The 17,276-nt window shown below is 40.0% G+C and overlaps 1 protein-coding gene across 1 annotated transcript in view; it reads right to left on the reverse strand.

Moving 5' to 3' along the window:
• LOC126350318 (FACT complex subunit Ssrp1) overlaps positions 1-17,276 on the reverse strand; it is a 90,235-nt gene that overhangs the window by 53,884 nt on the left and 19,075 nt on the right. The window contains exon 3 of the mRNA XM_050002505.1: positions 5,555-5,770. Within this exon, the coding sequence (XP_049858462.1) occupies positions 5,555-5,770 (216 nt within the window). The remainder of the gene's footprint in view (positions 1-5,554; positions 5,771-17,276) is intronic.

The following is a 17,276-nucleotide window of genomic DNA, read 5'->3' on the forward strand; positions in this document are numbered from 1 at the left end:
GAGCATAAGGGAGCAATTGACAGGAATGGGGGAAAGAAATACAACAGAAGAAGAATGGGTAGCTTTGAGGGATGAAGTAGTGAAGGCAGCAGAGGATCAAGTAGGTAAAAAGACGATGGCTAGTAGAAATCCTTGGGTAACAGAAGAAATATTGAATTTAATTGATGAAAGGAGAAAATATAAAAATGCAGTAAATGAAGCAGGCAAAAAGGAATACAAATGTCTCAAAAATGACATCGACAGGATGTGCAAAATGGCTAAGCAGGGATGGCTAGAGAACAAATGTAAGGATGTAGTGGCTTGTCTCACTAGGGGTAAGATAGATACTGCCTACAGGAAAATTAAAGAGACCTTTGGAGAAAAGAGGACCACTTGTATGAATATCAAGAGCTCAGATGGAAACCCAGTTCTAAGCAAAGAAGGGAAAGCAGAAAGGTGGAAGGAGTATATAGAGGGTCTATACGAGGGCGGTGTACTTTAGGACAATATTATGGAAATGGAAGAGGATGTAGATTAAGATGAAATGGGAGATACGATACTGCGTGAAGAGTTTGGCAAAGTACTGAAAGACCTGAGTCAAAACAAGGCCCCTGGAGTAGACAACATTCCATTGGAACTACTGACGGCCTTGGGAGAGCCAGTCCTGACAAAACTCTACCATCTGGTGAGCAAGATGTATGAGACAGGCAAAATACCCTCAGACTTCAAGAAGAATGTAATAATTCCAATCCCAAAGAAAGCAGGTGTTGACAGATGTGAAAATTACCGAACTATCAGTTTAATAAGTCACAGCTGCAAAATACTAACGCGAGTTCTTTACAGACGAATGGAAAAACTAGTAGAAGCCGACCTCGGGGAAGATCAGTTTGGATTCCGTAGAAATGTTGGAACACGTGAGGCAATATTGACCCTACGACTTATCTTAGAAGAAAGATTAAGGAAAGGCAAACCTACGTTTCTTGCATTTGTAGACTTAGAGAAAGCTTTTGACAATGTTGACTGGAATACTCTCTATCAAATTCTAAAGGTGGCAGGGTAAAATACAGGGAGCGAAAGGCTATTTACAATTTGTACAGAAACCAGATGGCAATTATAAGAGTCGAGGGACAGGAAAGGGAAGCAGTGGTTGGGAAGGGAGTGAGACAGGGCTGTAGTCTATCCCCGATGTTATTCAATCTGTATACTGAGCAAGCAGTAAAGGAAACAAAAGAAAAATTTAGAGTTGGTATTAAAATCCATGCAGAAGAAATAAAAACTTTGAGGTTCGCCGATGACATCGTAATTCTGTCAGACACAGCAAAGGACTTGGAAGAACAGTTGAACAGAATGGATAGTGTATTGAAAGGAGGATATAAGATGACCATCAACAAAAGCAAAACGAGGATAATGGAATGTAGTCGAATTAAGTGGGGTGATGCTGAGGGAATTAGATTAGGAAGTGAGACACTTAAAGTAGTAAAGGAGTTTTGCTATTTGGGGAGCAAAATAACTGATGATGGTCGAAGTAGAGTGGATATAAAATGTAGACTGGCAATAGCAAGAAAATCGTTTCTGAAGAAGAGAAGTTAGTTAACATCGAGTACAGATTTAAGTGTCAGGAAGTCATTTCTGAAAGTATTTGTATGGAGTGTAGCCATGTATGGAAGTGAATTATGGACGATAAATAATTTGGACAAGAAGAGAATAGAAGCTTTTGAAATGTGGTGCTACAGAAGAATGCTGAAGATTAGATGGGTAGATCACATAACTAATGAGGAAGTATTGAATCGGATTGGGGAGAAGAGAAGTTTGTGGCACAACTTGACCAGAAGAAGGGATTGGTTGTTAGGACATGTTCTGAGGCATCAAGGGATCACCAATTTAGTATTGGAGGGTAGCGTGGAGGGTAAAAATCGTAGAGGGAGACCAAGAGATGACTACACTAAGCAGATTCAGAAGGATGTAGGTTGCAGTAGGTACTGGGAGATGATGAAGCTTGCACAGGATAGAGTAGCATGGAGAGCTGCATCAAACCAGTTTCAGGACTGAAGACCACAACAACAACAACAACATCCTTTTGCTACAGACCTATTGCATACTAAATTTCATGTTCAGATACACTTACTCTACGAGATATAAGAATCCAAAGTTTATATTTTTTTCGTGCTGTAATTTTCACACCCAACTTTGACTGAAATTAACTAGCATTATTAGCCTGCATTGGATAATCAAAGCTAATCAAGGCTAATAAAAGCATGGTCTTCCTAATAAGCCCAGTTTGGAAAGTTTTATGGAACACAGTTTTTGCACTATCAGGCAGAATATATAACATTTTTTACCTTTTTACAAAACCTTTAACTTTGCACTTTTTCAGTAGTGGAAAGTGGAAGATAAATGAAAGTTTATATATCAGAACCTTGAGCTTTTAGGTTCAGGGTGTATAAATGGGCAAGGAAAAAAACATCCCGGATTTCCCGGTTAAAAATACATTTTCTCCCGGGTGAAAATACACTTTTTCCATGTAAAGTGACAGTGTACTTTCCGTCGGAACTGTAAAACTTATCCATCCTTTCAATGGATATGGTTTTATACAGCAGCATAGAATTTCTCGGCACTATAGAAAACTAAACACCGGGGAAAAAACTCTTTTTGGAAAGATCTTTGATATGCAGAATCACGTACGCTGCATATCTTCCATTACATTAGTATAAATTCGAATTCCACCAACAGGAAAAGTCAATGGTTTAAGCTACTATACATACTGTTGCTACAAGAAAAGCAAAGCTTTCGCATATAATATTTGTCTCTAAGATTAATAAGCTACAAGATAAGATAAGCTTTCACATATAATGTTGATCTATTTAGCACATGTTACATTTTAAGATACATCACAAAAAAATGCCAGTAAAATTTTTAATACCGACATAAATCTCTGATCTTCTGAGCTCAAAATTCTTCTAAATGGCTCATCATCAAAGAGTTGATTTTTAAATGAGAGCAAATGCTCTGTGATTTAAGAAATTCATCATACATTCTCGCACATAGTCCATCTTGTGTAAAAGGAAATTTACTTGGAAAATAATGCTTTTCGAACCACAATTCGCAATATTTTCCCATGACCTGTTAGAAATAGATTCATTTCAGCAGTTGCCAGAGAGCGCCAGATAAGAGGCACCACAGCACTTGTGCAGCTACAGTGACGTAGGAAGTCCGTATGTTCATACACGTGAAACATTAAAAGATCTTTCTTTCATTATGTCATAAAAGAAACAAGACATCAGAGATTACTCCAAGAGTGTCAGGATTTCGTGAACAATACTAAAATGCATGGTGTGCCTTAAAGCGCACATTCATATGTACAGATTCCCAATGATGTAGGCCTCGACCTCGTATTAAGCTTTTTGGGACGTAAATTTTCTTGGAGTACCAGTACTGTGTTATTTCATATTTGGTTCTTTATTATGGCATAATGCCATAATTGCTAGAGGATGAAAATGTGCACTCGAAATGCAGTGAACAGTTGTGGTGACACCACAGATGACAACATTTTGATATTTCATGTAGCATAACACTTTATGAACTTTGACGAGGTAGTAATTCTTTCGCAGAAAGGAAAGCACACCATGTAAAGCTGCAGCAAGGTTAGAGAGAAAAATCACTAGGACATAAGGATTGAAGAAATGTGTACTGCCTTGCCTGTCTCTTGTCTTTACTCGTTTGAGGTATCCTATATTAAATTTTATGTCACACAGAAGAGCAAGTTATTACCGGCCAACTGGGAGCAGGAGAGGCACAACAGGATATTTTAATTTCCACTGTCCTGAAATAGTATGATGGCATCCATTGCAAAATATACATGTTTGAGTTCCATAGAGCAACGAGGATTCCCATGGCAGAGACATCACATACTCTATACACACATTCAAAAATCAACTTATAATTTGTTCAGAAATCAATTTAGAATGTGTTCAAAAATGTCCATAAACCAGAAGAGGTGCATTTCAAAATCATACGAATAATCAATAGACCGACGTGCTGGATGCTAGATGCTTTTTGAAACAAGGTTTTTTCCCCTCAAGAATATAGATTTGTCCCCTCCCCCTCGAAAATACCGCCAGGTTCAGATACCTCGGTTTGCAGCCCCCCCCCCCCCCAATCCCCCATTAGATACGGGCCAGCCGTGCACGTGCGTCAGTAAAATTTTTCCTGGTAGCCCATGTGGCTGGTTGCTGCTACTGCTGCTTACGCAGTTAACAGCCACATTTCTGTAGCCAGAAGCAGGAGAAGGTATTCCTCATATGTGACTCAACTCAACTGCGCGTGTGCATGAGCCCGCTTGTAACTGCTTAAATGAATCTAATGAATACAGTTGTGTCGTAACGCTCATCTGAGACAATTTGTAGTTGTGAAGCATTACATAGTCTTCCTAAAGCCTTTGACAAATTTTGCTGTTGGCAGACGCTTGTACGTGCACTGTGTTATTTGATGTGGCGCAGTTCCTTTGCAATCTAAGTTTTATTTTCGTTTTTCTCTCTTTCATGTTTTAATGCTGCAGTATTATTCTGCAGTAGTGGGATACAGTAATATCCTTTGTTAGAGTATCGATGCTTACCAGTCAAAATCGCAAAAAATTAACTGAAAACTAAAACAGCAAAAAGTTCCCAGGGTTTTCCCGGTTTTCTCCCAGATGAAAAAATTTCCGGGTTTCTCCCACACCTTCCGATTGTCCTGCGTCGTATACACACTGTAGGTTACAAGCCAAGTTTCACATTCGTCATACCCTTAGTCCCTGAGTTATAAGAAGCTAAACTCTGAAATATTTTGGGCAATTTTGCCAAACATTTTCTGGTTGAATATGGGTAGTAAAATTCTTTTATTACTCTTCTTAAAACAATGCAGTAAGTTATACAAGACGGTCAAATTGCATTCCCTTCCACAAAATATTGTCCGAGATATAACAGCTCAAAACCATCAGAAATTCACATTTGCTCTGTGCAAATTCACATGTGGAGTCAAACAAGTTACTATATCCTGGCTAGTATTGCTTCAACAAATGTTAAACATTATAAATGTTCATTGGGATCGTGTGAATGTTCACATATAATTTCAACAAAATCCATGACAGCTCAGCAGGAATGCCTAAGTTGACATGGAATGACTCATGTACAATATTTGTGGTATTATCTATAAACTCTTAGTAGAGGAACACATCTGTAATTAAGTGTATTACTTGCATGATGCATGTGCATACACCAGTAACAACAAATAGTTAAAGGAATTTTCAGAACAAGGGTTGTGAGGGACTTACAACAGTGATATAATCCACAGACATAGAACAAACACAGTACTAAAATTGTTGCATGATATTAAAAATACGTGACCTGTAAAAAAACTAATGTGGAATTTCAACATAATCCAAAACCATAAGTGAAAATTATAATGAAAACTTATAGGCATTGGTGAAATATTGTCTAAAATAACAATGTGAAAATGACTTCTCTCTTGATTTCATTATTTTTATAAAGCATAATAATTTCATGATAGATTACCAATAATAAAAGTATGATAGAAATACCTGATGAAATTCTAGAGTGACTTCGTTTTTACCAGTTGTACATTGGGATACGTTGTTCAGTGGTATCTCAAATGCAGTGTTACTTCCCACATCAAAGCTTAATACTGCACCAGAAAATTTTGCTGTACCCCAGTTCCATCCTTTCAAACTCAATTCTTTTTCTAACATATCTTTCTTGTAGTTACTAGAGAAGAATTTTGCCACTTTCTCTTGCTCCTGTAACAAGACAATAGTTTACAATAAGAACTTATCACGTGCAGTCAGAAAAGCTTTTGCGTGTATTAACATGTTGGACAATTCCACCATTTAAATTTACATCCCTCTCAAGAAGCAAAATACCATTTACTTCCTTTAAGAGAGGAAAACTTCATATGAATTACAAACCTTTAGGAGTTGCGGAACAGACAAAAAAGGTCTTGAAACTTACTATTATAAACTTAAGTCAAACTGTTATAAAAATGATTAAGAATTCTCTTGTGCCACTTAGCATGCACCAGACAATATCAATTTGACTCTTCCACACATTGCAAAATATGTGGGCCAATGATAACTAGAAACTGTTTCTTTCTTGCCTTAAATTATTTTATAATTTATTATATATGAAGTACTGAGATTCACAAGGGCCAGTCACACCATTGTCAATTTTGAAATTTTAGCATGAATGCTCCCTCCTGGTATCTGTTCATCTTATGGTGTACCAGCTTTGCCAGTTCACTAAGCTCGCATTAGATAAATGAACATACATGAAAACTCATCTCGCCAATTTCTCCGATATTCACCTCCAAATGGGCATAAAACATAATTTTGTTGCCCTGTGCTGATCAATTGTTACCTAGGATTGCCAACAAAGTGTAGCATCTACACCACATATGTAGTAGCACTTTGTGATTGGAGGCATAGTGGTGCAGTCTTAAAGAAATCAAGGCTAGTGAATGAAACCTTTCATAGTCTGCAAAATGGACACTGAGGATTTTAGAACCTATAAAGTGTTAATTAAGTCTATACAAAACCAAAAGTTGATGTATATTGTAACAACGTACATTTCAAAAATTTTACTTTGATGAAGTTATCAACAGGTTGCCAGGATCTGTTGTTGAAAGTAACATTCTTCATTGTTGTCTTGGGAGGCCACCATTTTCTGCATGTCACATCGAGGAAAACGACAGTTTATCATTTCCCCAGAATACATAGACATCTTACAAAATCCAGTGCCAAAATACATACTTGGAAGGCTCCAACCCTTAACTGATATAAGAGTACAACTACAGAGTAACAAGTTAAGTTTTCATCTCTTTCTACGCTTTCTTTGTAATATATTTCTTAAATTTTGTGTGTGTTTCTCTGTTTAAGAGGTTTAATCTCGCATTTTGTAAGTGTAAATTCATTCAGTCCGTAACACAACATTTGCTCATTGAACAGCCAGCTACGTAACTCATTAACACATCAGCATCCATTGGTGACAAATCAGGAGGGCAGCAAATTGCATATCGACAATTGTCTGCTTTTATGGTTGACTACTTCACTCAGTCTTGCTAGGATGTGTGTGTGTGCTGTGTGCAGATACTGGAGGAGCTGACCACAGTTGGAGAACAGCTAAAAGCATTTTTGGCTATGGTCAATCACCTTCAGGCTGCTGCCTTGTGTGCAGAAGTGGCACAGAATCTGGCACACCAAATGGGACACCTCAGGTGTTGCTTGTTTCGTCTACAGGCTCTGCTTCCAAGGCACTTCCTACAGCACCTGATGCATTGGATCCGCCCTCACAACAGGGCGAGTGGTAACACATTCGCATTGCTTGAGGAAGAGGGGCAATGTGGTGACTTGCTGCCTGGCCTCAGCTACTCACCCTGTGAGTGGACAGGTGGCCGCTCCTTCAGCAGGGTCCCAGCAGACACATGAGGGGAGGGCTTTACTATTCACTGTGAGCTTCTATGTTAGGCGTGTCATGGAACCCATTAGGCAGATAGCATTCAGGGCCAGAAAGAAGGCCGATGTACACTCAGGCCTTGCTTGTGGATATCGAGCGTGCAGGGTGCCGTCATCTGGAGTTTGTGACTCACATCAGCACCAACGACGTCTGTCATTCTGAGGTGATCCTCATTTCATACAGTTGTCTGGCGGAGGTGAAGATGACTGCTGGTGTCATGCGCAGGATGCAAGCAGAGCTAATAAATTGCAGCATGGTTCTCAGGGTGGATTGGGTTATTCATCATGTCTGTGATGGTCTTTGCTGCAGATTACTAGACCTTTGTTATCGTCTCGGGATTTCTAGGAATACTCTTGATAGGCCAGAGTTGCACTACACAAAAGAATCAGCTATTGGGTAGCATAATACTTGTGGAGTGAAGGTAAGGGTTTTTAGACTAGGCGGTAGTTTGAGGTGCTCTGATGGACACTTGGCAGTTGATATGCAGCTTAGGACTGAACGGCATTCAGAATAAAGACACTTCGACTATCACAATTTTATCAGTAAACTGTCTAAGAATCTGTAATAAAGTTCCATTCTCACACTCAAATTATTCTTGGCACTGATAACTGGCTGAAACCTGAAGTGAAAAGCTCTGAGATATTTAATGAGTTGTGGACCATACATCAGAGAGAGAGATTAGAAACCACAAGAGAGAGAGTGTTCATTGCATTTGACAGAAGTATTGTCTCTATTGAGATCAAAGCTGAGTGTGACAGTGAAGTCATCTGGTTGTGTATAACAGATGTAGGTGAACCAAGTTAATTGTTGGAGGATTTTACGGGCCAACCGATTCTGTGTGACAGTTCTAGAGTGATTCAGATAGTGTATGGTCAATAGCACTTAAATAACCAGATCATGCAATATTACTTGGAGGTGACCTTAATCTGTTGAGTACAGACTGATGTATGTATGGATTCATTGGGGGGGGGGGGGGGGGGCAGGGTCCAGAAAGTCAGTCATGCAAAACACTTCTGAACCCATTTTCTGAAAATTGTCTCGAGCAGCTATCTCGTAGCTACAAACAGGCCAGACCTTATCGACATTGTCCATACAGAAACAAGGATTAGCAATCACGATGTTACTAAGGCAACTATAATTACAGAAGTTAATAAATCAGTCAACAAGGCTACGTGAGCATTTCCCTAGATAGAGCAGATTAGCAGTTATGAGCATCTCACTTGGACAGGGAACTGTCATCATTAGTTCCAGTAAGATGGATGTACAGAATTAAAGGCATAGTTTACACAGATTGTAAATTATGGTCTGAAGATGCACTCTTGGTTCAAAAGGGGATGCACAAATGACAACAAGCAAAGGTTAGTAGAGATTTGGACGCCTGTGAAAAGATCCATGTGCAAAACATACAACAAACTACCACTGTCACACCTTAGCAAAAGATCTGGTAGGGAACCAAGAAAATTCTGCTATTGTGTAAAATCGCTAAGCAGGTCTAAGGCTTCCATTCAGTCCCTTGTTGGCATGTCTCATGTGGCAGCTGAAGATAGCAAAACGAAAGCTGAAGTTTTAAATTTCACATTCAAGAAACCATTCACACGGGAGAATCATACAAACATACCATCATTTGACCATCGGACAGACTCCCGTACGGAAGACATAGTGATAAGCATATCTGGCATAAAGAAACAACTGAAAGGCTTGAAAGCAAATAAATCACCAGGTCCAGATGGAATCCCAGTTCAATTTTACTCTACATCATTGGCCCCTTTCCTAACTTGAAATTATCGTGAATGGAGAGGGGGGAAAAAAAAAAAAAAAAAAAAAAAAAAAAAAAAAAAAAAAAAATCACAGGTGACTAAAGTATATACGAAGGGTAAAAAAATGGACCTGCAAAATTACAGACCAATATCCCTAACATATTTTTGCAGCAGAATACTTGAACATATTCTCAATTCGAATTTAATAAACTCTCGAGTCTGAAAAGTTTATGTCCACAAATCAGCAGGGCTTTAGAAAGCCTCACTGGTGTGAAACTCAGCTTGACCTTTTCTCACATTGTATACTGAGAACTATGGATGAAGGGCATATTTCTAGATTTCCAAAAAGCATCTGACACTGTCACAGGTTGTTAACAAAGGTATGAGCACATGGAATAAGTTCACAGATATGCGAGTGGCTCAAAGACTTCTTACATAATACCGAGTGGTTATAATTAAACTTTCCCTATTTAACACTTCATAACATGGAAACTAATTACCGTATGAGTACCAAACTTAGTAGCCCAGAGTGTGGTGTGCACGATTTCCAATTGTCACAGCACCACGGTCCAGTTACAACTATGGCCATCAGGTGCCTTGATCTGTCATTGTGATTCATAGTCTCACACACCTGATCAGTCGCAGAGCACTTGTTGACGTGTCAAAATGAGCTTGGACAAAAGGAGTAGGGCATTAGTGGTGAAGCCCTATTATCAAAATAACATTAATGCTGCAGCTGCACTTCGAGAATGCCACTGGCTGAAAGGATTGTGGAAGGGTCCTCTTTCTCCGCCTGCTGTGTGGAGCATGATGATGAAGTTCAAGTGAACTGGAGAACTGGGCATCGTTCCGGGAAGACGCTGACGACTGGTTGCACCGTAAGTGGTTGAAGAAGTCACCATTCCTATGATAGACAACACTGCGCACAGTTCCCTATCATCAGGCAGTGTGTGTGCTGTGTCACGACAGTTGAACACCCCATGGTCCACTGCACAGAAGGTGCTTCAAACCATTCTCAAATGATACCCGTACAAGATCCAGATGCAGAACAATGTGTTGACTTTGCTCTCCACTTTCTTGCACAGACTGAAATAGACGAGAGGTGGCCTTGGACCTTACAATGGATATATGAAGCTCGTTTTTCTCTGACGGGTGAGGTGAACACACAGTATTGCCAAGTGTGGGGATCTTCACCTCCAATGATTGTGCATGAAGTTCCTCTGTATGATGAATGTGTCAGTGTATGGTGTGGCTTCATGGCTATGTTCGTCACTGCCCCATTATTTTTTTGAACAGGTTGGCATGAAGGACCACAGACATGCAGTGTGACTGGCCAGCATTACTGCAATATGCTTTGCCAGCATGTCATACCCGCCCTACAGGAGAGAGACGCATTGAACTCAACAGTTTTCATAAATGATGGGGGCTGACTGCACATTGGTCACAAAGTTCATCTGCTTCTCCAAAACACATTTGGAAATTATCGAATTATCAGCTGATCTTATCAAACTGCTTGGCCAACATGATCACCTGGCCACACTCCCTGTGGTTTCTGATTGTGGGGCTACCTGAAGGACTCTGTTTACCAAGGAAACATCCACATATCTGAAGTGCACCATATCTGTGAGAGTTTGCCAGCATACCAACGGACATGCTTTGCTGTGCAGAATGCAATCCTGCACTTTCAGTATTCTGCACACTGTTGGGCACCATATTGAGCCCCTTTTGTGGCAGTAATGGTACCAGTATGTAATCGTAAGATGTGTCATACCAGCACATTAAGTTTTTCAATTGAATTGATCCTGCAATATCTCTCTTCCCCTTGTCCTTTACATTAATTCTACCAAGTTTGGTGCTTTTACAGTAATTAGTTCCTGTATTATAATGTGTTAAACAGGGAAAGTTTAATTATAACCACCCGTAGAATCCAGTATGTTGTCCTCGATGGCGAGTGTTCATCGGAGACTAGTGTATTGTCAGGGGTGCCCTAAGGAACTGTGATAGAACCGCTGTTGTTCTCTATATGCAAAATGATTTCGCAGGGTGTGCAGCAATCTGTGGTTGTTTACTGATGATGTCATGGTGTTCAGTAAGGTGTCAAAGTTGAGTGACTGTAGGAAGATACAAGACGACTTAGACAAAATTTCCAGTTGGTGTGACGAATGGTAGCTAGCCCTAAATGTGGAAAAAAAAAAGTAAGTTAACGCGGATGAGTAGGAAGATCAAACCTGTGATGTTTGGATACAGTATTACTACTGTCCTGCTTGACACAGTCAAGCTGTTTAAACATCTGGGCATGATGTTGCAAAGTGATATCAGGTAGAACGAGCAAGTAAAAGCCATAAGAAAGGTGAATGGTCGACTTCAGTTTATTGGAAGAATTTTAGAAAAGAGTGGTTCACCTATAAAGTAGGCCTTATGTAGGACACTAGTGCAACCTTATCTTGAGTACTGTTCAAGTGTTTGTGATCTGTACCAGGTCAGACTGAAGGAAGACAATGAAGCAATTCAGAGGCAGGCTGCTAGATTTGGTACCGATACATTCGAATAACATGTAAATGTTATGGAGATGCTTCGGGAACTCCAACTGGAATCCCTGGAGGGAAGGCAATGTTCTTTTAGAAAGACACTATTGAGAAAATGAAAATCAGCATTGGAAGCTACCCACCGAACGAATCTACTGCCGCCAACATATATTGCACGTAACAATCACAAAGATAAGAAACAAGAAATTAGGGCTCATATGGAGGCACACAGACAGTCATTTTTCCCTTGCTCTATTTGCAAGTGGAACAGGAAAGATTTGCGCGCGCATGTTTTGCACATTTAGTATTTGTTCATTTGTTCTGATTCTATTTTCATAATATTTACAAACTTTTTAACTGTCAAAAATACACTACTGTCACTATATGAATGTGTGGTGCCTGTTTGGACGTGTCTGAAAGAACAGACGCCACGCATTCACATTACTGATTTGCTTTGATGGGCAATGACATCATAATATTCAGTGTGGCTGCACATTTACATTTGACCAAAAGCAGGAATCTAAATTTAGTGTGGAGGACAAGGATTGGGACTGTGGATAGGTGGTGCCAGGTGGGAATGTAAGGCAACCTGGGAACGTGCCAAAGTAGTCCATGAATTTACAATAAACACTGTGGCCGGGTAGCGCAGTGGTTAAGGCAACTGCCTAGTAAGAATAAGATACCAGGTCCGAGTGCCGAAACAGCACGTATTTTCACTCATCAGTGTTCATTCTGTACAAAGTCCCGATGTAACTGATATCATTAGTTACTTGCTTCCCTTTTCTTTTTCTTCCCTTCCCTTCAATTTACATACTGTTGTCACTAGCCTGTAAATGAAATTTTCGTACTTACATGAATGATAATAATAAAAATATTAATTAAAACATCATAATTTAAAGTGGGTACATTATTTTCTCCTTGGAAATATGGGATGTTGAAACTTAGTTAAAAAACAAATTTAAACTATGGGACGGATGGTTTGTCCAAAAATTCGATTTTCACAAACCTCTATTTTTCTCAAAACTTTGTGTTTTGGGCCCTTATGGTTCTCAGTGCCTCATCTTTTCTACTATATCGTTGTTGTGAGTCGCAGATCTTTCAAAGTGCTGCCGCGCAGTTACGTGCGTCCTCTACATGCTACATGCGGCGCTGTCTGCCAGCCATGCAGCAGCAGCACCACCTACGCGGCAAGCCAGCAGCCGCTAGACTTGGACTCAGTTATGATTTCACTGTTTAAGTGTACACACGTCTTACTCTGTTTACTTTATCTGTGACTTTCATTATCGCGTCTTCCTTGAAATATATTTGTGCAACTTGAAATTATAACAATAGTCGATGAAGAAACAATACCGCATAACTGACAAAAGTGCCGATTTTTCATTTTTCAGTCAGATGATGGGCTAGGATAAGCCTGTGACAGGACTATACCCAAGCTGTTGAACTTTGCATTGTCATTTCAAGTTGGCAGCAGAGCAGGTTAAAAAGTGAAGCAAGAAAAGCTAAACGTGAATCAGTTCCAGCATGGCATTTGCTGCCGGTCGTGATGTCAGAGCTCCCACACTGCCGGCTTCGTTTGGTGAGAAAATAAACAACGTGCATTGTGATCATTTCTACTGTGTCCTGGCTTTGTGCTGCGCTTTCGTTTGCTGTGGTTTAGAACATTCTGATACTCCAAAAAACTTCATTCACCTAGTGACAATCCTTTGCATCAAGGCATGTCGCTAGACAATAAGGCGCTGAAGTTACTACAAAGAACTCTTGAATTTTACGAGCAGGATAAAGGAGACGCAAGTACTCACAGACAGCCATCAGTTCCTGTTGATAAAGTTATGATACGAGCATCAAAAGTTCTTGAACTACTGCAAAAACAATAGTAAGTAAGGAACTGTTACTACAGAAGTCGAAAGGTGTAGACACGAGTCTTAACACTTCTGAGCCATCTGGTTCAGATAATATATTTTTAGTGACACCTGGAAAAAAGAAAAAGCAGCCCCACCCAGCAACAGAATTGGATTTTTTCAAAACTGGTACAATCCACAAGCATATTTATGCTTACTACATCAGGAAAGAGTTTCCTACAGTAGCAAAGTTAGTAGTATCGTTAAAAGAAAGTGAACTTTTCAGGGGTTCCAACGTCACTAAAAATTGTGCAAAAAGCACGTATTTCCATTACAAAGCATTAGAAATGTAAAGCCCAGTTAGAAAACATGCATATTGTTTTGGCTCAAAGCATAATCTTGCATAAAACTATGGCAAAGACATTCATTCGATATGTGTTTGTAAGGTGAACATGAAGACAATTTTGACGCTGATTCCAGTGACAATAGGAAGCTGGATGGAATTGCACACAGTCCCCTTAAAATGGTGAGTGGAAAGATATGACCATCTGTCATTTGTTGCATCATTGTCATTATAAGAGCGAAAAGTTACAGTCTTGGTCATTACTTATTTTGTAAACTACGTACCATATCGTTTTCAAAATATCAGGCACCATCAAAGGCTTATTTTCTGAATTTCTTTGCTCTGTTATCAAAAACATTTGCTTTATTGTGATTATATATACATTATTAAGCGTTTGTTTATTTTCTGTCATTGTGGTAGCAAGTGAAAACCTAAATCATATGTATACTATTATTGTGCAATAGCTTACATTTACCAGATGGAACAGAAAACCATATTGTCTGCTATGTGTAAGAGGCTGCTGTTGCAACTTGAAGTAATGAGAACTGTCAAGAGCAATGTTTTTCCAGTGCATGTATAGAGTAGGAGGAACTGGGTGGGTGAATTTTCCAGGGCTTGCACCTTGGTCTCCTTTATGGTCCCTGTGGCAAGGGGCTGGGGGTGGGAGTTGCATAGGAAGGACTAGGATATTCTATAGGTTGGGTGAGCAACTGAACAGCACTTCAGGCGGGATAATAAAGATCTCAGGTAGGATGCCCTCACTTCAGGGATGGACAAGAGGTAATCGAAGCCCTGGCAAAGGACATGGTTCAGTTGTTCCAATCCAGAGTGATACTGAGCAACAAGGGTGGCATTCCTTTTTAGCTGATTCTTGGGGTCGGTTGGAGGATTGAGAGTGTATGAGTTTTTTGAGTCATCAGACTTGTGTACAGGTTGATGCGGCCCACCACGAGTTTTCCTCCTGTGCCAATTCTATTTGTCTCCGAGTCGCATTTGCATCCTACATCCTCAATTATATGCTGGATTTTTTTTCCAATCTCTGTCTTCCTCCACAGTTTTTACCCACTATAGCTCCTTCTAGTATCGTGTCTTAACAGAGGTCCTACTAATCTATCCCGTTTCCTTCTCAGTGTTTTCCTTGCTGATTCTGCAGGGAACTTCCTCATTCCTTATCAGTCAACCTAATTTTCAACATTTGTCTGTAGCACAGCATTTCACATGCGTTGATTATGTTCTGTTCTCGTTTTCCCACACACTACAGTACTCCAAACATAAATTTTCAGAAATTTCTTTCTCAAATTAAGTCCTATGTTTGAAACTACTTGACTTTTCTGGGTCAGGAGTGCCCTTCCACCCAGTGCTATCTGCTTTTTATATCCTCCTTGCTCTGTTCATCATTGGTTATTTTATGCCCAAGTAGCAGAATTCCTTGACTTCGCCTACTTCTTGAGTCTCAATTCTGACGTTAAGTTTCTCACTGTTCTCATTTCTGCTACTCCTCATTACTTTAGCCTTTCTTCAACTTACACTCATATTTTGTACTAATTATACTGTTCGTTGCATTCAATACTTCCTCACTTTCACCTGAAAATCTTGACATTTATATCCTTTCACATTGAATTTTAATTCCATTCTTAAACCTTTCTTTTATATCCATCACTGTTCCTTTAAGGTACAGATTGAACAGTAGAGAGAAAAGACTACATTTCCGCCTTACACTCTGTTTCGTCCGATCGCTTCATTCTTGGTCTTTTGTTCTCTCCTGATTGTTGTATAAATTTTATATTATCTGTCTTTCTCCATAATTTACCCCTATTTTTCTCAGAATTTCAAACATCTTGCACCATTTTACACTGTAGAACAATTTTTCTAGGTCACCAAATCCTATGAGCATGTATTCATTTTTCTTCAGCCTTGCTTCAATTATCAGCTGCAAGATCAGAACCGCCTTTCAGGTTCCTTGGCTTTCATAAAGCCAAAATGATCATCAGCTAACACATCTTTGATTTTCTTTTCCTATCTTCTGTATATTATTCTTGTCAGCATCTTGGATGCGTGAGCTGTTAAGCCGATTGTGCAATAATTCTTGGTGTTGTCTTTTCTTGCAATCTTCGGAAATGTGTGGATGATGTTTATCCACGTCAGGTGGGACACCACCAGTCTCATACATTCTATTACACCAATGTGAAAAATCGTTTTGTTGCCATTTTCCCCAATTACTTTAGAAATTTCAATGGAATGATACCTACCCTGCTGCCTTATTTGATCGTAAGTAATCCAAAGCTCTAAACATTCTGATTTAATACGGGGTACCCTACCAGTACCCTGTCAGACTGGAATCCTAACGCTATCCTTTCAAACTGGATCCCCTACCTCTTCGCTGTTGAACTGGATCCCCTATCTTTTCCCCTGTCAAATTGGATACCCTCTCTCTTCCCTGTCACCTCCTGTTTCTTCTTCCATCACATCATCAGGTAACTACTCCCCACCCCCACAAAAGCCTTCACAGGGTACTTTTCCCACCTATCTGCTCCGTCCTCTGCATTTAACAGTGAAATTCCCATTGCACTCTCAATGTTACTGGCATATCTCTTAATTTCATTGGCTTTTTCACTACAGTCATTAGCTTCGGAAAAGGTAAAAAAACCAAATTGGAAATTAGCAGCAACGGGAGCAAAACTCAAAAGGTGGGGAAACTAAAAAACAGAAGCATAGCTTAGAAAACCACTCAAGAACGCGAACAGCTGAGCATGTGCCATCTGCTAAAACGGAAGATATATCAGGAGACAGCTGTAGACAGATGCTTAACAGAGTAAAATAGGGGCACTCAAGTAAAAGGTGTCTCACCGTGCACAGTTGAGAGCAGTGGGGACAAAGCGGAGGAGGATCACTACTTAAAAGATGTCGATGGCTAAAAAGACAGTGCCCAATCTGCACTCTAGTTAAAATTACCTCCTCCCGACGACGAGGTCTGGAAGAAGAGGTTCAAGCACAGGGAAGAGCTTGCACATCCCGCAATTTATTATTGGGAAGTGTAGACCAATGTGCATGACATAAAAGAGCAACACGACGACATAAAACACTCTGTAGATCAGCAAACAGCAGGCTGAAGAAGAGAGACTGCAGCCTTGGCCACTACATCGGTCGTCTCGTTTCCACGGATATCAACGTGTCCTGGTATCCAGAGGAATGCCACACAGACACCCTCTAAGTAGAGCAAGTGGAGGCAGTCCTGAATCCGGTGGACCAGAAGGTGGACAGGGTAGAGCGCTTGGAGACTGAGGAGAGAGCCCGGACCGAATCTGAGCATATAATATACTGTATCTGCTGAT

This window comes from Schistocerca gregaria, chromosome 1, assembly GCF_023897955.1.
Source record: "Schistocerca gregaria isolate iqSchGreg1 chromosome 1, iqSchGreg1.2, whole genome shotgun sequence".
Lineage (NCBI taxonomy): Eukaryota > Metazoa > Arthropoda > Insecta > Orthoptera > Acrididae > Schistocerca > Schistocerca gregaria.